Source organism: Chiloscyllium plagiosum, unplaced genomic scaffold (assembly GCF_037043375.1).
Source record: "Chiloscyllium plagiosum isolate Xiang-an unplaced genomic scaffold, Cpla_swu_hap1 HiC_scaffold_14, whole genome shotgun sequence".
In the NCBI taxonomy this organism is placed as follows: domain Eukaryota; kingdom Metazoa; phylum Chordata; class Chondrichthyes; order Orectolobiformes; family Hemiscylliidae; genus Chiloscyllium; species Chiloscyllium plagiosum.
In genome coordinates this window covers 71,923,249-71,945,446 of record NW_028270152.1, presented here as the reverse complement: position 1 = coordinate 71,945,446, position 22,198 = coordinate 71,923,249, and the positions used below count along the sequence as shown (strand labels likewise).

The following is a 22,198-nucleotide window of genomic DNA, read 5'->3' as shown; positions in this document are numbered from 1 at the left end:
TTATGACTATTTGGCAAAGCATAGTGTGATTAAAGGTAGTCAGCATGGTTTTGTGAGGGGCAAGTCATGCCTTACGAAGGTCAAGCAGTGGATGTGGTGTATATGGACTTCAGCAAGGCATTTGATAAGGTTCCCTATGGTAGGTTCATTCATAATGTCAGGAAGTTTGGGATACAGGGAGATTTGGCTATCTGGATTCAGAATTGGCTGGCTGACAGAAGGCAGAGAGCGGATGTAGATGGAAAGTTTTTGCCTGAAGGTCAGTGTTGAGTGGGGTCCCTCAGGGCTCTGTTCTTGGGCCTCTGCTCTTTGTAGTTTTTATAAATGACTTGGATGAGGAGGTTGAGGGGTGGGTTAGTAAATTTGCAGATGACACAAAGGTTGGAGGTGTCGTCGATAGTATTGAGGGCTACTGCAGGCTGCAGCGTGACACAGACAGGATGCAGAGCTGGGCTGAGAAATGGCAGATGGAGTTCAACCTGGATAAATGTGAACTGATGCATTTTGGAAGGTCAAACTCAAATGCTAAATATAGGATTAAAGACAGGATTCTTGGTAGTGTGAAGGAACAGAGGGATCTGCAAGTACATAGTTCCCTCAAAGTTGCCACCCGAGTGGTTAGGATTGTTAAGAAAGCATATGATGTTTAGGTACCAAACAACTGCTACACTTTGGAAGTGTCATCTTTCAGGTGAGATGTTAATCCAAGATTCACAGTTATCGAGTTCAAGAGCCGTGAGGTTTTGCTACTGCTCTACAAATCCCTGGTGAGGCCACACTTGGAATATTGTGTCCAGTTCTGGTCATCCTACTATAGGAAAGATACAGAGACTTTGGAGAGGGTGCAAAGGAGGTTTACCAGGATCCTGCCTGGACTGGAGAGCTTGCCTTATGAAGAAAGGTTGAATTCGCTTGGACTTTTCTTTCTGGAGAGAAGGAGGAAGAGAGGAAACCTGATCGAGGTATACAAGATAATGAGAGAATAGATAGAGTCAATAGCCAGAGACTTTTCCCTAGGGCAGGATTGACTGGTACGAGGAGTCATAGTTTGAAGATATTAGGAGGAAGGTATAAAGGAGACGTCTTTATGCAGAGAGTTGTGAATTCGTGGAATGCGTTGCCAGCTGTGGTGGTGGAAGCAGAGTCATTAGGGACATTTAAGCGACTGCTGGACATGCACATGGATAACAGTGAGTTGAGGGGTGCGTAGGTTAAGTTATTATATTTTACATTAAGATTAAACCTCGGCACAACATCGTGGGCCAAAGGACCTGTTCTGTGCTGTACTTTTCTATGTTCTATAACTTGGTGATTTTTAACTTTGTACATCCCAGTCCAACATCGGCGTCTTCAAATCATAACAATAGCTGTGGCAGCATTTTAAAAATAAGAGGTTATTTTGTGAGATCTATTATTGCAACTGTTGGGATGTTACAAACTGCTGTGAAATCAATGAAGTATTTTTGAAGTGTGGTCACGGTCATAATGGAGAAAATGCAGAAGTTAATTTGTACAATTGAAACTCCCACAAACAGAAATGTGTTAATGGCCAAATAATCTGTTTCTGTGTGATGATGAGAATAAACATTAGGCAAGACACCACGAGTAACATCCCTGCTCTTCTTCGAAACCGTGGTATGAGATATTTTAACTCCACCTTAGAAAGCAGATGAATCTTGGATTAACATCTCACCTGAAAGATGACACTTCCAAAGTGTAACAGTTGTTTGGTACTGTCAGTCTAGATTTTCAAATTCAAGTCTCTGTTCTGAACTCTCAATTTCTGGCCCAAAGGTGATAGTGGGAGCTTCTTATGTGGTATTCTTTCTTTCTTTGAGATGACCCCGCACTATTCCTGTTCTATCTACTGCAATAGTGAAACAGCGATTTCTTTATTTTTGTTTAATTGTGTTGTGAGCTGTGGGTATCACTGGCAAAGTACAGGATGCTGGTGAGGCCTCTTTTGGAGTACTGGTCGCCTTGTTAAAGGAAGGATATTTTTAAACTGGAGAGGGTTCAGAAAAGATTCACCTGACGTTGCTGGGAATGGAGGGTTTGAGATATAAAAATTGACTGGAAAAACTAGGACTTTTTCCACTGGAGCATTGAGGGGTCATGTTAATGAGGTTTATGAAATCATGAGGGGCATAGATAAAGTGAATGAAGAGGGTCCCTAGGGTGTGGGAGTTCAAAACTAGGGGGCATATTTTTAAGATGACAGGAGAAACATTTAAAAAGGACACAAGGGGCAGCTTTGTTTACACAGAGAGTGGTTTGTGTGTGGAATGAACTGCCAGAGAAAATGGTGGTTGCAGGTATAGTTACAATATTTTTTTTAAATTTGGATAAGATCAGGAATAGGAAAGGTTGAAGGGATATAGGCAAAGCAAAGGTAGGTGGGACTAGTTTAGTTTGGAGACAAGGTCGGCATGGTCCGAAGGTTTGTTTCCATACTGTATGACTATCATTTCATGACTGTATTTGTTGCGCATCCTGAAGTGTCCTCAAAAGGGTGGTGGTGAGCCTCCTCCTTGGATGGTTAGGAAGGGAACTCCAGGATTTAAGTCCAGTGACAAAGATAGAATGGTGATATTGTTCTATGTCAAGTTGATGTGTTGCTTGGATGAGAACTTGCAGGCATGCTTTCAGAACAGAACTTATTTCCGTACATCTGCTGCCCTGTCCTTCTAGGAGGTAGAGATTTGGAGCTATAGTCAAAGGCTTAGTGAGTTGCTGAAGTACATTCTATGGATGGGAAGCAATGCTGCCATTGTTCCTCAGTGGTGGAGGAGATGAAAAATTAAATTGTTGGCTATGGTGCCAATTAAACATTCACTCCATCATCTATGGACAATGATTAAGCTGATGAATAGAGTGCCAGTTAAATAGACAGCTTTATCTTGGATGACTTCAAAGTTCCTGATTGCTATCAGAGCTGCGCACATTCAGGTAAATGGACAGTATTCCATCAGCCACCTAACTAGTGCTTTTGTAAATGCTTGGCAGGCATTTGGGAATCAGGAGGCAAGTTACTCTTTACAGAATTCCCAGCCTTTGAGCCATTCTTTCTGCAGTATTTAGTTCAGTTAAGTTTCTAGTTAATGGAAATCCTTAGGTTGTTGATGGTAGGGGATTCAGCAATGATAATGTTGTTGATGTCAGGGGTAGATGGTTCATGTTGAATTAGATAATGGTTCTGAAAAGCTTAATTTTGGAGGCTGTATCAAGCTCCAGCAATCTGTGATGTTATTGCAGTCTTAGCTTTGGATCTCATTGAGTGAAGATCTATAAGCCATGTCTTCCAAATGTCGTAGTAACAATCTTACCTTTCTAATGTAACTTGTATCTGATTGTTATTATATAATAAACTCTATTTTCTCAAAGACAAGAGCCTTTTCTTGTTAAGACTGAATTAGGGGCAGAAAAGTACTCCAACTATAAGGTGGCAGTGGTTGGCAGTCAAAACAAATACAACAGTTAGATTCTTATTGGAAATGATCATTGCTTGGCTTGAATGTTACTTAATCAGGCCAGGAATACAGCAGTGAACCTGCATTGTTATTGCCTTTGCTGTTGAATTCATGTATTGGTGGACATTGGAGTGCATCGAAGAAAATTAACAAACAGTGAAATTCACAACTGATCTTGGAGGAACCTGCTTGAGAGAGGTCACAGCACAGAAACAGATAAGTGAACAGTTTTAAATATAGTCTTGCTGTAAATCTACAATACTGAGTAGAGTCGGTTCTTTCTTGATTATATGTTTTATTTGCAATATGTCTCTTGATTAAACTTAAAAATATAAGCCATAAATATTAAGTTAACCTGGAGCAGTATTTTGTAGAGGAATAAGACTGTACTATTTTCTGGGTCTGTAGATTGGAAGAAGCAAAAAGGGCCCTTAGTAGAGTAATATGCTTTTCTTGTTGGATGTTGGAGTTTAGGGAGAGTTTACAGGTTACCGAGGATTATATCTGCAATACGTGCCGTTGGTAGCGAATCCTATCAGATCGAATGGATTGGGTGGAGCGACAGTTAGAGGCAATTTACAAGTTAGAGGAATTTACAAGAGCAAGGGGGTGTGTTGGATGGCAGTTATAGGAAGGGAGAAAAGTCACAGATGGATTAACTCCAGGAAAGGTAAGATAAGTAGGCAGGTAGTGCAGGAATCTTCTATGGCTATCCCCATTTCAAACAAGTTTGCTGTTTTGGAAAATATAGGGAGTAATGGATTCTCAAGGGAATGTAGCACACAGAGGGTGGTACTTGTATGGAATGATCTGCCAGAGAAAGTGGTGGACGCCAGTACAATTGCAACATTTAAAAGGCATCTGGATGGGTATATGAATAGGAAAGGTTTGAAGGTATATGGGCCGGGTGCTGGCAAGTGGGACTGGATTAAGTTGGGATATCTGTTGGTATGGATGAGTTGGACCAAAGGGTCTGTTTTCGTGCTGTACATCTCTATGTCTTATATGGTCTAGGTCTTGCTGTAGTATGTCATGAGTTGTAAACAATACTGAACATTATGCAATTATCAGCAAACATCTGCATTTCTGATCTTATAATGGTGGGAAACTCATTGCTAGTGGATCTGAAATAGTTGGGATCAGGATTTCTTCTTAAGATGTCCTAGAATGAGATGATTGGTCAATAAGAACTGAAATCATCTTCTCCTTGCGCTAGATATGCTTCCAACTAATGGAAAGTTATGCCCAATCCAGGCTAGAAGCTCCATCAGTAAGTTGCAGTCTGATCATTTAATTGAGCCAGTGTCATATCAATGAATGCAATGCCAACTGTCTGGGCAAGCAGGTTGGTAATTATCCTGCTAATTCTTTTAGCACTTCCCCACTATTCTGAAAGTGGGAAAAAAGTGTGAGTGAAGACAAAAAAGCAAATTGTTCCAGGCACCTACTACCTAAAAGGTGGGGGGGAGAATATTCACTTTGTGCAAGCTTTCTGTGTTGCTCTGTTTGTAACCACCAGATGGCAGAATAGTTCTATACCTAATCACTTCCTGTATTAGGACAGTGTTCATGGATTCTTCATACATAACTGGAAACTTTTCCATCACAAGGTTAATGTCGATCAGTTGAGGAATTTTCGCCAAAATGCTTCCACATATCTCCTCTACCATCTAAAAAAAAAGCAAATGATACTTTAAAATCAAATTGACTGTGTGATTTTAATGCTATACCATTTTCCTCATTTCTGAGCATATCCAGATAAACCATGGGGTAGTCCTAACCAACCACCTATCATGGTTGATGGCAGAATTGACACTCCTCCAGGATTGCCTATGCTCCCAGGGATAAAAGATTAATCTCCAGCCTGTTCCTGCTCCAATGAGCTTATTTCTCTCCATATACAGACACTTCAGACAGACATTTATGGTTTCCAATGCCCTGGGTCGCTGCAATAGTTTCCAGTTCCCTGGTCCTAATCACTTCCTAAATTCATTATGCATGTCTAATCCCTTTGTACTTCTATTCTACAACTTTAGAATTTCTGAAGTTTCCTCCAACAATAGCTCAAACAGTTCTCATCCAGTACCAACCTCCTCCACCTAGCTGAGCTTATTCACGGTCTGATCATTCTCTTTCAAGTCTGCTCATTTCCTCCAAATAAGCAGTGTTTCTCCAAGTGGTGTTATGGGTACAGGAATAGAATTCCATAGCAGAGTTTCTGACATGTTTTCTGCTTGTACCTCATCTGACAATTTTCACCCTTCCAAAATGTTCAATCTGTCTCATGCAACTCTGCTCTCACTCCTTGCCCTCTCCATCAGATCTAATAGAGTTGTCTTTTCTTCGCCTTCCACCCATTAGTCTCCGTACTCAATAGATTCTCCATAGCTCCAGTGTGATATGACCAACAAACACATCTTTTGCTTTCCATTTCAGCATTCAAAGGTATGTTTCTGTGACACAATAGTTCACTTATAAGTATGTTCGCTGAGCTGGTAGGTTTGTTCTCAGATGTTTCATCACCATGCTAGGTAATATCATCAGTGAGCCTTAGGTAAAGTGCTGGTGTTCCCTCCCACTTGGTCTGTTAAGATGGGTGATATAATTTCCGATTCTTTTTCCTCAGAAGTTAGTAAATGGGGTCCACATTGATGTGTTTATTGATGAAGTTCCGGTTTGAATGCCAGGCCTGTAAGAATTCCCATCCTAGGACAGGCTAAACTGAGACATGCATGGGAATTCCTAGAGGTCTGGCATTCAAACGAGAACTCCATCAATAAACACATCGATTTAGACCACATTTACCAACCTCTGAGAAAAAGAACCGGAAATGATATCACCCATCTTAACAAACCAAGACACATAAATAGAAAACGGGACAGAACACCAGCACTTCAAAGATGCTCACTGATGTTTCCTAGCATGGTGACAAAATGTCTGAGAACAGACCTACCAGCCCAGCAAGCAAACTTACAACCTGAACATCAACCTGAGCTACAAACCTCAAATCGTAAACAATAGTTCACTCCTCAGCCTTTTTAGCACAGTTCAGTGCAGGTGTAGGATGTAGCACCTGCCCTTCACTTCCTTCCTTCTCATTATCCAAGACCACGAACAGTGATATACTTGTACTTCTTTCAATTTAGCATATTGTAATTCACTATTCATCAAATGGTAACATCCACAGACAGAGACCAAATGCAGAATGAGTGACCATGTTGCAGCACACCTTAATTCTACCCACAAGCATGAACCTGATCTTCTCTCTGCTTAATATTTTAATTATTCACCTTGGTCCCATGCTGACCTTTCTGGTTATAATCTGCTATGGTGTTCCAGTGAAACTCAACAAAAATTTGAGGAACAATACCTTATCTTTTGATTTGGTACTCTGCAGCCTTCTGGACTTAACATTGTAGTCATTAATTTCAGCTCATAACCATATCTCTATGTTGTTGTACATTTATTTTTATTTTTTCTTTGTTCTACTAGCTTGAGGTTCATCTTTTTTCTTTCTTTATCTCTTCATGTCTCATTTAGATAATTTTTACAGGGCAATTCACACCTCATTTAGACAGAACCTTTGTTTGTTTGGTATGTCCTTTGTGGTTGTTGCTTCACACAATTTTTCATTCTTTAATCTCCTCTGGCCTCTGCCCAAATGTAGATCTCCCACTCACTTTCCACTAGGTGAAAAACTTTTACACTTCTATTTCCCTTCAGTTCTGATGAATGTTATTAATCTGAAAGACTTTTCTCTCACATGCTGCCCGACTTGCTTTGTAGAGTCATAGAGTCATAGAGATGTACAGCACGGAAACAGACTCTTCAGTCCAACCCATCCATGCTGACCAGATATCCCAACCCAATCTAGTCCCACCTGCCAGCACCCGGCCCATATCCCTCCAAACCCTTCCTATTCATACACCCATCCAAATGCCTTTTAAATATTGTAATTGTACCAGACTCCACCACTTCCTCTGGCAGCTCATTCCATACACGTACCACCCTCTGTGTGAAAAATTTGTCTCTTAGGTTTCTTTTATATTTTTTCCCTCTCACCCTAAACCTATGCCCTCTAGTTCTGGACTCCCCGACTCTTATGTGGGAGAGTAACTCAGCTTGGCCTTTCAAGCTTGCAGGACGTGGGTACCTGTCCTTAGTTGCGCTTGAGAAGGTGGTGGTCAACTGTTTCTTGACTGCTGCAGTCAAATGCTGTCATTTCTGGTTGATTTTGTGCTGGTGTGAAATGACATACCTAAGGTTGGTGATGGTGGTGTCTGGGACATTGTGTGTAAGGTATGATTCTGTGAGTAGGATTATGTCAAACATTATTTGACTAGTCTGTCAATTTTGGCACTAGCCCTTGTTGTTAGTAAGGAGGACTTTGCAGGGTCAACAGGACTGTTTTTTCCCTTTGTTCTTATTGGTATCTAGGTCGATGCCAGGCAATCATAGAGTCATAGAGATGTACAGCACCGAAATAGACCCTTTGGTCCAACTTGTCCATGTCGACCAGATATCCTAACCTAATCTAGTCCCATTTGCCAGTACTTGGCCCATATCCCTCTAAACCCTTGCTATTCATATACCATCCAGTTGGTATTGTACCAGTATTGGTGTTACAATTGTACCAACCTCTACCACTTCCTCTGGCAGTTCATTCCATACACGCACCACCCTCTCAGTGAAAACATTGCCCCTTAGGTCCCTTTTATATTTTTCCCTAAACCTATGCCCTCCAGTTCTGAACTCCCCCACCCCAGGGAAAAGACCTTGTCTATTTATCCTATCCATGCCCTTCATGATTTTATAAACCTCTGTAAGCTCACTCCTCAGTCTCCGACACTCCAGGAAAAACAGCCCCTTTTTTGCCCTCCTGATTTCTCTCTTAAGTATACTCCTCCTGCCTTTATAGTCTTCTAAGGATTCACTCGATCTCTGCTTTCTGTACCTGCTTCCTTCTTTTTCTTAACCTCAATTTCTCTAGTCAGCCAGCATTCCCTATACCTACCAGCCTTTCCTTTCACCCAAACAGGAAAATATGTGTCTGTACTCTGGTTATCTCATTTCTGAAGGCTTCCCATTTTCCAGCTGATGCTTTATCTACGAACATTTACCCCCAACCAGTTTTGGAAAGTTCTTGTCTAATACCATCTAAATTAGCCTTCCTCCAATTTAGAATTTCAACTTTTGGATTGGTCTATCCTTTTCCATCACTATTTTAAAACTAATAGAATTATGGTCGCTGGCCCCAAAGTGCTCCCCCACTGATACCTCAGTCACCTGTCCTGCCTTATTTCTCAGGAATAGGTCAAGTTTTGCACCTTCTCTAGTAGGTACATCCATATACACAATCAGAAAATTTTCTTGTACACACTTAACAAATTCCTCTCCATCTGAACCCTTAACCCTTAACAGTTCCTGTCTATCTTTGGAAAGTTAAAATCCTCTACCATAACCACCCTATTATACTTAAAGATAACTGAAATTTCCCTACAAATTTGTTTCTCAATTTCCCGCTGACTATTTGAGGGTCTATAATACAATCCCAATAAGGTGATCATCCCTTTCTTATTTCTCAGTTCTACGCAAATGACCTCTCTGGATGTATTCCCAGGAATATCTTCCCTAAGTACAGCTGTAATGCTATCCCTTATCAAAGGGGCCACTCCCCCTCCTCTCATGTCCCCCTTTCTGTCCTTCCTGTAGCATATGTATCCTGGAACATTAAGCTGCCAGTCCTGTCCATCCCTGAGCCACGTTTCTGTAACTGCTATGATATCCCAGTCCCATGTTACTAGCCATGCCCTGAGTTCATCTGCCTTTCCTGTTAGGCCTCTTGCATTGAAGTGAATGCAGTTTAATTTATCAATCTAGTCTGGTTTAATTTCTCTGTTGAGGCTTTGTAGTTGTTGATACACTAGTGCCTTGCTAGATCATTTCAGAAGACAGCTGAGAGTCAACCATGTTGCTGTGGGTCTGGAGTTACATGTAGGCCAGGCCAGACCAGGATGGCAGATTTACTTCCTGACAATCAGCAATGAATTAATTGTTGTCATTAGACTCATAATTCCAGATTTGATTTTGCATCCAAATTCAACACCTGCTGCCATGGGATTCAAACCCTGGCTCTCAGAACATTAGCTGGGTTTCTTGATTAATAACCAAGTCATAATACTCCAAGGCCAATACTTCCCCCTACTTGCTCTAACACTCAATAAGATCATGACTGGTCTGATAATTCCAGATTTCAATCACCTTTTACTGCATTGCTTATCCAGAATTTATCGACCGCTGCCTTAAAAATATTCAAGTACTCTGTTTCCATTGCCTTTTGAGAAAGAAAGTGTTAAACATCCAAGACCATCTGTGAGAAAACATTTCTCCAATTTTTTATTTACTTGTGGGATGTGAGCATTGCTGGCTTGGGCAGCATTTATTGCCTGTCCCTGGTTGCCCTTGAGAAGGTGGTGGTGAGGTGTCGTCTTGAACTGCTGTAGTTCATGTGCTGTAGGTACACCCACAATGCCCTTAAGGAGGGAATTCCTTGTTCTGTCTTAAATCAGCAACCCCTTATTTTTAAACAGTAACTCCTAGCTCCCACAAGGGAATACATCCTTTCCATGTACAACTTGTCCGTACCCCACAGATCTTGCTAATTTCGATTAAGTCACCTCTTACTCTTCTAATCTTCAGTGGATACAAATCCAGATTGTTCAAAGTTTATTCAGAAAGCAACCAACCATTACAGGTATTAGTCCAATAATCTGCTCTGATCTGCTTCCAATTTCTTTGCATTCTTCCTTAACTAAAGAAACCAGTACTGTAAACAGATTTGGTCTCACCAATGTCCTGTACACCTGAAGAATAAACTCCCTATTTTTATACTTTTCCTCATAATCAATAATAACATTCTATTCACAATCCTGATTACTTGCTGTACTTGGCATACTAACCCTTATGCTTCACGCATTAGAACACCCAGATCGCTCTGCATCTCAGAGCTCTGCAATCTCACATTATTCAGGTGATCATCAACTTCTTGCCAAAATGGACAATTTCACATTTTCCTACATTCTATTATGTTTGCCAGATCTTTGCTTATTCATTCACCTCCAAATATCCTCTTCATTACTTATTTTTAAGACCATAACACACAGGAGCAGAAATTAGGCCATTCAGCCCATTGAGTCTGCTTCACCATTCAATAATTCAATAACCCCATTCTCCTGCTTTCTCCCCTTGAAATTCAAGAACATATCTATCTCTGTCTTAAATATACTTAATGACCTGGCCTCTACTGCATTCTGTTTGAGGTAAAAAAAAATGCAAATGCTGGAATCCTGTCCACAGCCTTCTGTGGTAATGAATTCCATAGATTCACCACTGTGGCTGAAGAAGTTTCTACTCATTCATTCTAAAGGGTCTCTCCTTTATTCTAAGGCTGTCTCCTCAGGTTCTAGTCTATCCTGCTAATGGAAACATCTTTCCAACATCCACTCTGTCCAGGCCTTTCAGTATTCTGAATTATATTTACATTCAAGTCCTCTAGAAATAACTACCAATATTGTATTTACTTTCCTAACTACAGACTCAACCTGCAAGTTTACCTTAACAGAATCCTGTATTGGGACTCCAAATCCCTTTGCACTTCAGACTTCTGAATTTTTTCCCCATTCAGAAAATAGTCTATTCTTCCTACCAAAGAGCATGACCTCACACTTTCCCACATTGTGGCGTTTCTTTGCCAACTCTCCTTACCTGTCTAAATCTTCCTGCAGCCTCCCCGCCTCCTCAATGCTACCTGTCCCTCCACCAATCTTTGTATCATCTGCAAACTTAGCCTAAATACCCTCAGTTCCTACATCTATATCATTAATGTATAAAGTGAAAAGTTGTGGTCCCAACAATGACCCTTGCGGTACACCACTTGTCACTGGCTGTCACCCTGAGAAGGATCATTTTATCCCCACTCTCTGCTTTCTGCCAGACAGCAAATCTTCCATTCATGCTAGTGTCCTGCCTCTAACCTCATGGACCTTTATCTTACCCAGTAGCCTCCTGTATGGTACCTTGTCAAAGGCCTTCTGGAAGTACTCATCAGTATCATGATAAAAGTTTGCAACCTTCATTCACATAATTTATATTATTTTAAAATGTTGCTCTGCATTTGATCAATCTTTTGAGTGAAAGTAGCATTTTTTCCATATCCAAATATAAATCTACATTTCTGCACTTTGAGAAAGAAATTTGCTTTTTTTGAAAGGTACTAAGCTTAGGCTAATCTAAATTCAGACACAACATAGCATTTTGCACACTTCAGTACTAAACTAGCAGACTTATTCATGACACAATGAAGACAGATTTTAGAAAATGGAACACTCAATATTGTTAAGAGCAACACTTGGATTAAAGATGGGGGTGAACATGCAGTACTAGGAAAGCTACAGGAAGGATCTTATTCCTACTCTCTTCTGCACTTGGCCCAGGAATGCTTGATGCCAGCACAGGGTGAAATAGTAAAAATATTCCTTTCCATAGTACAATTTAACCAGATATATAGGAAGATTCTAGGTCTGACTCACTGTGATACATAAAAACATTTAAATGAAACATGCCTCTTCAACTCCTTTGCCACCGCCACCTGATGTTTTTGGCTGAAGCAAGATGAGGCAGTTTAACAACACAGAAGTTTCATTTTGGGCAAATGTGATATTCGCATTATCATGTAATCCAAATATTTCTGGGGTGTCATTAAGTGGAAGAGTCTTAATGTAATCCAGGTAGCCCTGTTGGAGAATTGAAAAAGATACAGGTTTAGAAGCATCAAGTGCACATTCATGATTTTTGTACATGCAGTGTAAGTCTGTATAAATACATATTTCTACTTAAAGCACCACTTCTGGTATCAAAGGCTAATGTTTTACAAACTAAAATATCACAATTAATAGAAAATCCTTTTGTTGGTTTGTGTAATGCCGAGAGGGCAAGAAGAGAGAGACCCAAAATTGTTTTGTTTAAACCAATAATCTCTTGCTTAAAACCTTCTTAAAACTGGACCCTTTGCTGAACTGATAACATAGATGACACTGATCACAGAATGCCAGTTGACCACATTTATAAAAAGTCCTCTGGTCACGTCTGGTCAGAACAAAAACTACATACCATCCTTCTGGAATGCAGCACTCCTTACATTGCACAGATATTTTAGTCAAGCCAACACAAAAGACAAGTAGACTAGACTATGTGGGGTGATGTGGAGTTGGAGAGGAAGTAAGGAATTATATCCCCTATGGTGCCCACCTCTCTCCAAAGGCATCCTGGGTCTGCTTTATGTAATATTTTTAAAATCAACATGTTCAAAATCATTATTACATGCCTTTGGAACTCACAATGTATTAGTCTGGGTTTCTGGATTACTATTCTAGAGATGTTACTGTTACACCAACTCCGCCCTGCAGGGTCTGCTTGACTTTTTAAAATCATGCTGTTCAGAGGAGCTATATAACACACCTCTGGAGCAGGTGGGTTTTGAACCTATGTCTTCTGGTCCAGAGGTAGGGACACTACACTGTGCCACAAGAACATCAGGATTTGCTTCTTTTTTTTAATACACAGAGCCTGTTTTATAATTTCGAATCAATTTGATCAGAGATGTTATGGCACACCCCTGGAGCAAGTGGGACTTGAACCTAGGCGTCCTGGCCAAGATAATAGGGAATGGTTCAGTTCCACCCGCTGCAGGATCATGTGATAGCATTGCTGGTCTTTCCCACCACCAGATCACCATGACTTTTTAAAAATTTTTTTTACTATTAGCCAGAGGTATGGATAATACCACTGTACCACAAGAGCCTGTTGGCTTTACTTTTTTTTTCTAATCAACCTATTCAGGGATGTATATTACAGACCTTTAGACCATAAGATATAGGAGCAGAAATCAGGCCATTCAGCTTATCGAGTCTGCTCTGCCATTCAGTCATGGATAATAAATTTCTCAACCCCATTCTCCTGCTTTCTCCCTGTAACCCTTGATCATCTTGACAATCAAGAACCTTCATCTTAAATATACTCAATGACCTGGCCTCCACAACCTTCTGTAGCAGTGACTGCTTCTGGCTGAAGAAGTCGCTTATTATCTCCATTCTGAAAGGCCTTCCCTTTAATCTATGTCTGTGCCCTCGGGTCCTAGTCTCGCCTAGAAATTGAAATATCTTCTCAACATCTACTCTGTAGAGGCCATTCAGTATTCTATATGTTTCAATTAGATCCCTCCTCTTCCTTCTAAACTCCATCGAATACAGACCCAGATTCTTCAAATGTTCCCCATATGTTAAGCTTTACATTCCTGGGACCATTCTCGTGTACCTCCTCTGAACATGCTCCAGGGCCAGTACATCCTTCCTGAGATATGGGGCACAAAACTGTGCACAATACTCCAAATGTGTTCTGACCAGAGCCTTCTAGAGCCTCAGGAGTACATCCTGCCTCTATATTCAAATCCTCTCAAGATAAATGCCATTTGCTTTCCTAACTACTTACTCAACTTGCAAGTTTACTTTGAGAGAATTTTGTACTAGAACTCCCAAGTCTCTTTGCACTTCTGACTTCTGAATTTTCTCCTCATTTAGAAATAGTCCATGCTTCTATTCTTCTTAACAAAGTGCATGACCTCACACTTTCCCATGTTGTACTCCATCTTTGCCCACTCTTCTAACCTGTCCAAATCCTTCTGCAGCCTCCCCACCTCAATACTACCTGTCTCTCTACCTATCTCTATATCGTCTGCAAACATGGTACAAACATAACTGCAGAAGAGGGTCAGACTTGCGTTTGTTTTATTTATTATTTATTTTAATAACCAGAAGTGCTGTTACACAAAACTGAATGACTTTCTCAACAACAAAAGTACTGTGACTTTTTTTTTATTTTTCCTCTTTTAATTATGACCCTTGTTGCCAATTCAGTGTTTACAATGAAAGCAAACCATCAAAAGTTAAGGGGATTAGCGAGAGAAAGAGAAGAGGTTAAATCAAATGGTGTTGGATGGGGAATAAAGGACAAAATCCCCTGTGATGTTCATTTGTCTCTCAAAGCACTGACAGTCATTGATGGATACCACATGCTTCCTTTCCAAGGACACCTTGGGCAAGAACATTACCATGGAGGAGAGGCAGACTGGGTCTGGTTTTTTAAAAAAAATGCTTTGAAGTGCTATTGTGCACAACTCAGTGATCGTCCAAAATCACCATAACTTTTTTTTAGAGTTTATTGTTAAACGACTAACCACCACCAGTAAAAACACCTGTGTAGCCAATTTAATATTTACATGCAAAGCCTATTAAGGAGAATAAAAACAATCAAAATAGTAATGGGGAGGTGGGGAGAAAGGGAAGAGGCTAAATCAAATAGAGTCATAGAGATGTACAGCACGGAAACAGACCCTTCGGTCCAACTTGTCCATGCCGACCAGATATCCAACATAATCTAGTCCCGTTTGCCAGCACTTGGCCCATATCCCTCTAAACTCTTCCTATTCATATACCCATCCATGTACGTTTTAAATGTTGCAATTGTACTAGCCTCCACCACTTCCTCTGGCAGCTCATTTCATACATGCACCAACCTCAGTGCGAAAAAGTTGCCCCTTTGGTCCCTTTTATATCTTTCCCCTCTCACCCTAAACCTAGTTCTGGACTCCACCATCCCAGGGAAAAGGCCTTGTCTATTTACCTTATCCATGCCCCTCATAATTTTATAAACCTCTAAAAGGTCACCCCTCACCTTCCAACATTCCAGGGAAAACAGCCCCCGCCTATTCAGTTCTCCCTATAGGTCAAATCCTCCAACCCTGGCAACATCCTTGTAAATCTTTTCTGAATCCTTCCAAGTTTCACAATACCCTTCCGATACGAAGGAAATGAGAATTGCATGCAATATTCCAAAAGTGGCCTAACCGACGTCTGTACAGCCGCAACATGACCTCCGACCTCTTATACTCAATACTTTGACCAATAAAGGAAAGCATACCAAATACCTTCACTATCCTATCTACCTGTGACTCTACTTTCAAGGAGCTACAAACCTGCACTCCAAAGTGTCTTTGTTCAGCAACACTCCCTAGGACCTTACCATTAAGTGTATAAGTCCTGCTAAGATTTGCTTTTCCAAAATGCAGCACTTCGCATTTATCTAAATTAAACTCCATCTGTCATTTCTCAGCCCATTTGCCCATCTGATCAAGATTCCATTGTACTCTGAGGTAACCTTCTTTGCTATCCACTGCACCTCCAATTTTGGTGTCACCTGAAAACTTACTAACTATGCAACTATGTTCACATCCAAATCGTTAATATAAATGAAGAAAAGTAGTGGACTCAGCACCCAATCCATGTGGCACTCCACTGGTCACAGGCCTCCAGTCTGAAAAGCAATCCTACATCACCATCCTCTGTGTTCTACCTTTGAGCCAGTTCTGTATCCAAATGGCTAATTCTCTTTGTATTCCATGAGATCTAACCTTGCTAATCAGTCTCCCATGGGGAATCTTGTCGAACACCTTACTGAAGTCCATATCGATCACATCTACCGCTCTGCCCTCATCAATCCTCTTTGTTACTTCAAAAACTCAATCCATGTTCGTGAGACATGATTTCACACGTACAAAGCCATGCTGACTATCCCTAATCAGTCCTTGCCTTTCCAAATACTTGTAGAACCTGTCCCTCAGGATTCCCTCCAACAACTTGCCCACCAATGATTTCAAGCTCACTGGTCTATAGTTCCCTGGCTTGTCCTTACTACCTTTCCTAAATAGCAGCACCATATTAGCCAACCTCCAGTCTTCCGGCACCTCAGTGACTATCGGTGATACAAATATCTTAACAAGTCGCCCAGCAATCACTTCCCGAGGGTACACCTGATCAGGCCCTGGGGATTTATGCACCTTTATGAGCACCACCACCTCTGTAATATGGACATTTTTCAAGATGTCATCATCTATTTCCCTACATTCTATATCTTCCATGTCCTTCCCCACAGTAAAAACTGATGCAAAATACTCGTTTAGTATCTCCCCTATCTCCTGCAGCTCCACAATAAGGCTGCCTTGCTGATCTTTGAGAGGCACTATTCTCTCACTAGTTACCCTGTTATCCCATTTGTATTTGTAAAAATCCTTTGGATTCTCCTTAACCTTATTTGCCAAAGCTATCTCATGTCTCCTTTTTGACCTCCTGATTTCCCTCTTCAGTATACTACTACTGTCTTTATACTCTAAGGATTCACTTGTTTTCTCCTGTCTATACCTGACATATACTTCCTTTTTATTTTAACCAAACCCTCAATTTCTTTAGTCATCCAGCATTCCCTACACCCACCAGCCTTTCCTTTCACCCCAAAAGAAATATACTTTCGCTGGACTCTTATCTCATTTTTGAAGGCTTCCCATTTTCCAGCTATCCCTTTACCTGCAAACAACAGCCTCTAATCAATTTTTGAAAGTTCTTGCCTAATACAGTCAAAATTAGCCTTCCTCCAATTTAGAGCTTCAACTTTTAGATCTGGTCTATCCTTTTCCATCAGTATTTTAAAACTAATAGAATTATGGTTGCTGGTCCAAAAGTGTTCCCCCACTGACACTTCAGTCTCCTGTCCTGTCTTATTTCCCAAGAGTAGGTCATGTTTTGCACCTTCTCTAGGAGGTACATCCACATACTGAATCAGAAATTTTTCTTGGACACACTTAACAAACTCCTGTCCATCTGAAATCTTAACTCTTTGGCAATCCCAGTCTATATTTGGAAAATTAAAATTCCCGACCATAGCCATCCTATTATTCTTACAGGTATCTGAAATCTCTTTACAAATTTGTTTCTCAATTTTCTGCTGACAATTGGGGGTCTATAATACAATCCCAATAAGGTGATCATCCCTTTCTCATTTCTCAGTTTCACCAAATAGCTTCCCTGGATGTATTTCCAGGAATATTCTCTTTTAAATACAGCTGTAATGCTATCCCTTATCAAAAAACGCCGCTCCCCCTCCTCTCTTGCCTTCCTTTCTATCCTTCCTGTAGCATTTGTATCCTGGAACATTAAACTGCCAGTCCTGTCCATCCCTGAGCCACGTTTCTGTAATTGCTATGATATCCCAGTCCCATGTTCCTAACCATGCCCTGAGTTCATCTGCCTTCCCTGTTAGGCTCTTGCATTGAAGTAAATGCAGTTTAATTGATTGGTCCTACCTTGTTCTCTACTTTATCCCTGCCTACCCTGACTGTTTAATTCGCTTCTTTTCTCAACTATACCAGTCTCAGATTGATCTCTTTCCTCACTATCTCCCTGGGTCCCACACCCCCAACTTACTAGTTTAAATCCTTCTGAGCTGCTCTAGCAAATCTCCCTGCCAGTATGTTAGTCCCCTTCCAATTCAGGTGCAATGCAAACTTCTTGTACATGTCCTTCTACCCCAGAAGAGATTCCAAAAATGTGAACGCTTCTCCCATGCATCAGCTCCTCAGCTACACATTAATTTGCTCTATCCTCCTATTCCTACCTCACTAGCTCGTAGCACAGGGAGTAATCCAGATGTTACTACCATCAAGGACCTCCTTTTCAAATTCCTGCCTAACTTTTTATATTCTCCCTTCAGAATCTCATTTTCCCACCTTTGTCGTTGGTTCTAATGTGTACAATGACCTCCTGTTGGTTCCTCTCCCCTTTGAGAACAGCCTGCACCCTCTCTGGGATTTCCTTGATCCTGACACCAGGGAGACAACACACCATTCTGATTTTTTTGCTGCTGGCTGCAGAAATGTCTGTCTGTGCCTTTGACTACAGAGTCACCTAACACAATTGAGTTGGAGGGGTAAGTAAAGCTCCATGGTGCCCACCTCTCCCTAAAGGCATCGAGAACATTGATGGGCATTGCATGTTCTTTCTCCAAGGACACCCAGGCATAAACGTGACAATAAAATAACAGCAGACTTGGGTCTGCAGTTTTTTTATAATTTAACTTTTTTTTTCCTAACTAACCTATTCAGAGATATTATTGCACATCCCTGGAGCAGGTGGGACTGCAACCCAGGTCTCTTGATCCAGGGGAAGGGACACTACCATTGTGCCACAAGAGAGCCCTGGGAGGGAGGGAAGGGGAAGGAGACCCTCCCATAGTCTCAGTCATATGACAAACTACTCATTTGTTTGAATCGCTGTTAATTACAGAGCTTTGACTTTTGTTCATATGTATATTTGTAACTTAAGAAGAGAACACATGACATTAGATTGCAGCTAAATGGCTGGCTTTGATCTCAATATCTTGCGTGTCTGGTTTCTGGAAAGACTTTTAAGTAATTTGAAATTTGCAACTAGCTTCTTTCCTTTCTCTTTTCTTTGATGTACATGTTTGTGACTGTCTATCAAGAACCATTTGCCTGGACTCTGAATGCAATGATAAACCCTCCCTTGTTTTAACCCTAAAGAATTTGCTATTGGTAATTTTAAATTGCACTTCACAAACAGAAAAAGAGGAAAATAAAAGAAAGAAAGTAAATAAACCAAACCCTGTTACAGACTGGAGAACAGGACAGTAAAATTAATTAAATTCAATTAATCTCTCACTCTTTTATCTGTGAAAGCACTTATAGAGATTTACCTTATAATGTATATCAACTCTCCACCAAAAGGAGGTAAACATAAAGACTGTTAACTTGGCTCAATTCCTCAATTGACAAAGGTCTTCCAGTTTAACTAGATCTGCATTTAAGAGTCAGCCACACAGATTCCTGAAGGTGTCAGCACAGCAAGACTGAATAGTGAAGAAGGCATACAGGATGCTTGCCTTCATTGGCCAGGGCATAGACTATAGGACCAGGGAAGTCTTGTTACAACTTCATAAATCATTGCTTAGGCCACAGATGGAATACTGTGTGCAGCTCTGGAGGCCAGTGTATCGGAAGGACGTGATTGTACTAGAGAGGGTGGAGAGGAGATTCACCAGGATGTGGCCTGGGATGTAAAGCCTCAAGTTAAGAGGAGAGATCGGTTAGGCTGGGTTTGTTTACCTTGGAGCAGAGGAGGCTGAATGGGGATCTGAAACAATGAGAGGTAGACACAGGGTAGATCGTGAGAATCATTTCCCCATGGCAGAAATATCGAAGACCAGAGGGCATAAGTTTAAGATGGGGAATAAGTACATTAGAGGGAATCTGAGGAAAAGATTTTTTTCACCCAGAAGGTGGGAGAAGTATGGAATGTGCTGCCTGAAAAGTCAGTAGAGTCAGGTACTCTCACAATGTTTAAAATGCATCTCGACAACCACTTAAAATGCCAGGGCATAGCAGGCTATGAACCAAGTGCAGGTAAATGGAATTACTGTAGTTTTATGTTTGTTGGTCAACATAGACATGGTGAGCAGAAAAACCTGTTTCTATGCTGTATGAATCTACAACTCTATGACATTACAGTACATCTGTAGGTCAAACAGATAAGAATCAAAAAGTGGCACTGGAAAAGCACAGCCGGTCAGGCAACATCCAAGAAGGAGGAGAATGGATGTTTCAGGCATAAGCCCTTCATCAGGAATGTAGAGGAGGTGGGGGGGGAGGGGGGGGGTGACTGAGAGATAAATAGGAGGGTGGGGGTAGGGGGGAAGGTAGCTGGGAAGGTGAGAGATAGATAGATAGATGTAGGTGGAGGTGATGGTGATAGATCGGAGGAGAGGGTGGAGCAGATAGGTGGAAAGGAAAATGGACAGGTAGAACAGTTCAAAAGGATGGTGCTGAGTATGAAAGTTGGATCTGGGATGAGGTGGGGGAGAGGAGATGAGGAACTTGGTGAAATTGACATTGATGCCGTGTTTTGGAGGATCCCAGGGTGGAAGATAAGGCGTTCTTCCTCCAAGTGTCGGGTAGCTTGGATTTAGAGGTGGAGGAGGCCCAGGACTTGCATGTCCTTGGTGGAGTGGGAGGTGATAGTTGAAGTGGTCAGCCACAGGGTGGTGGGATTGTTTAGTGCATGTGTCCCAGAGATGTTCCCTGAAACGTTTCATGAGTTGGCGTCCTGTCTCCCTAATGTAGATGAGACCGCATCAGAAGCAACAGACACAGTAATGAGGTGTTTGGATGTGAAGGAAAGTCTTTGCTGAATGTAGAAGGATCTTTTGGGGCCTTGGATGGAGGAGAGGGGGGAGGTGTGGGCGCAGGTTTTACACCTCTTGCGGCGGGGGTGGAGGGTGGATTGGTGGAGAGGGGGATTGGTGGAGGGGGTGTGGATCTAACAAGGGTCTGGTGGAGGAAATGGTCTCTGCAAAATGCCAATGGGGTGGGAAAGGAAATATATCTCTGGTGGTGGGGTCTGATTGTAGCTGCAGAAATGATGGAGGATAATGGGCTGTATCCAGAGATTACTAGGGTTGGAGGTGAACACCTGGGTGGTGATATCCTTGTTGCAGTTGGAGGGGTGGGGTTGAAGGATGGAGGTGCAGGAAGTGGAGGAGATGTGCTGGAGGGCAGTGTTGATCATATGGGAAGGGAAATGGCAGTTCTTGAAATAGGAGGCCCTCTGGGATGTCCTGGAGTGGAATTCCTCCTCCTGGGAACAGAAGCAGTGGAGGCTGATGAATTGGGAGTAAGAGCTAATGTTTCTATTGGGGGGGGGCGGAGGGGTGGGAGGAGCTGTAGTCCAGGGAGCTGTGGAACTGTAGTCCAGGGAAATAGATGTCCACGTCCATCTCAGTTGCTGGAAATGGAGATGGAGAGGTCCAGGAAGAGGAGAGTGGTGTCCAAGATGGTCCAGGTGAACTTGATGTTAGGGTGGAAAGTGTTCATGAAGTTGATGAACTTGTTCAACCTCTTCGTGGGAGCATGAGGTAGTGCGGATAAAGTCGTCAATGTATTGGAAGAAAAGATTGGGATGGTGCCAGTGTACGTGCGGAAGATGGACTGTTCCATGTATCTGATGAAGAGGCAGATGTAGTGGGGCCTCTGCAGGTGCCTATGGCTACCCCTTTGGTCTGAAGGAAGGGAGGATTCAAAGGAGAAGTTGTTGAGGGTGACGACAAGTTCAGCCAATAAAATGAGTGTGTCGGTGGAGGGGTACTGGTTGGGTCGGCGGGAGAGGAAGAAATGGAGAGCTTGGATGCCTTTGCCATGGCAGATGCATGTGTACAGGGACTGGATGTCCATGGTGAAGATGAGGCATTTGGGGCTGGAGAAACGAAAGTTATGGAAGAGGTGGAGTCCCGAATGTATGTGGGAGTTCCTGGACCAAGAGGTACAGGAAGGTGTCAAGATATAAGAGGAGTTAAGTTTGGTGGGGCAGAAGCAGGCGGAGATGATAGGTTGACCAGGGCAATCAGGTTTGTGAATTTTGGGTAAGACGTAGAATGGGGTGGTGTGGGTTTCCGGCACTATGAGGTTGGAGACTGTGGATGGGAGATCCCCTGAAGTGATGAGGTTGTGGTTTGGGAGATGATGGTTTGGTGATGGGAGGTGAGGTCGTGGTCGAGGGGGCAGAAGGAGGAGGTGTCTGTGAGTTGGCATCTGGTTTCAGTGGTGTCGAGGTTGAATAAGAATGGCAGATTTCCTTCTAAAAGGACATTAGTGAACCAGATGGGTTTTTTTGACAATTGTTACATGGTTGCCATTCAGCTAGTTTTAAATTCCAGATTTTTTTATTGAATTCAAATTTTACCATCTGCCTTGGTGACATTTGAACCGATATTCC

General features: G+C 41.8%; 1 protein-coding gene across 2 annotated transcripts in view; it reads right to left on the bottom strand.

Moving 5' to 3' along the window:
• The window catches only part of dnah1 (dynein, axonemal, heavy chain 1), a 422,195-nt gene that overhangs the window by 28,781 nt on the left and 371,216 nt on the right, over positions 1-22,198 (bottom strand). For both annotated transcript variants that reach the window (XM_043708503.2, XM_087994517.1), the window contains 2 exons: positions 12,092-12,262; positions 5,010-5,140 (listed from right to left, as the gene is read on the bottom strand). In XM_043708503.2, coding sequence (XP_043564438.2) covers positions 5,010-5,140; positions 12,092-12,262 — 302 coding nt within the window. The remainder of the gene's footprint in view (positions 1-5,009; positions 5,141-12,091; positions 12,263-22,198) is intronic.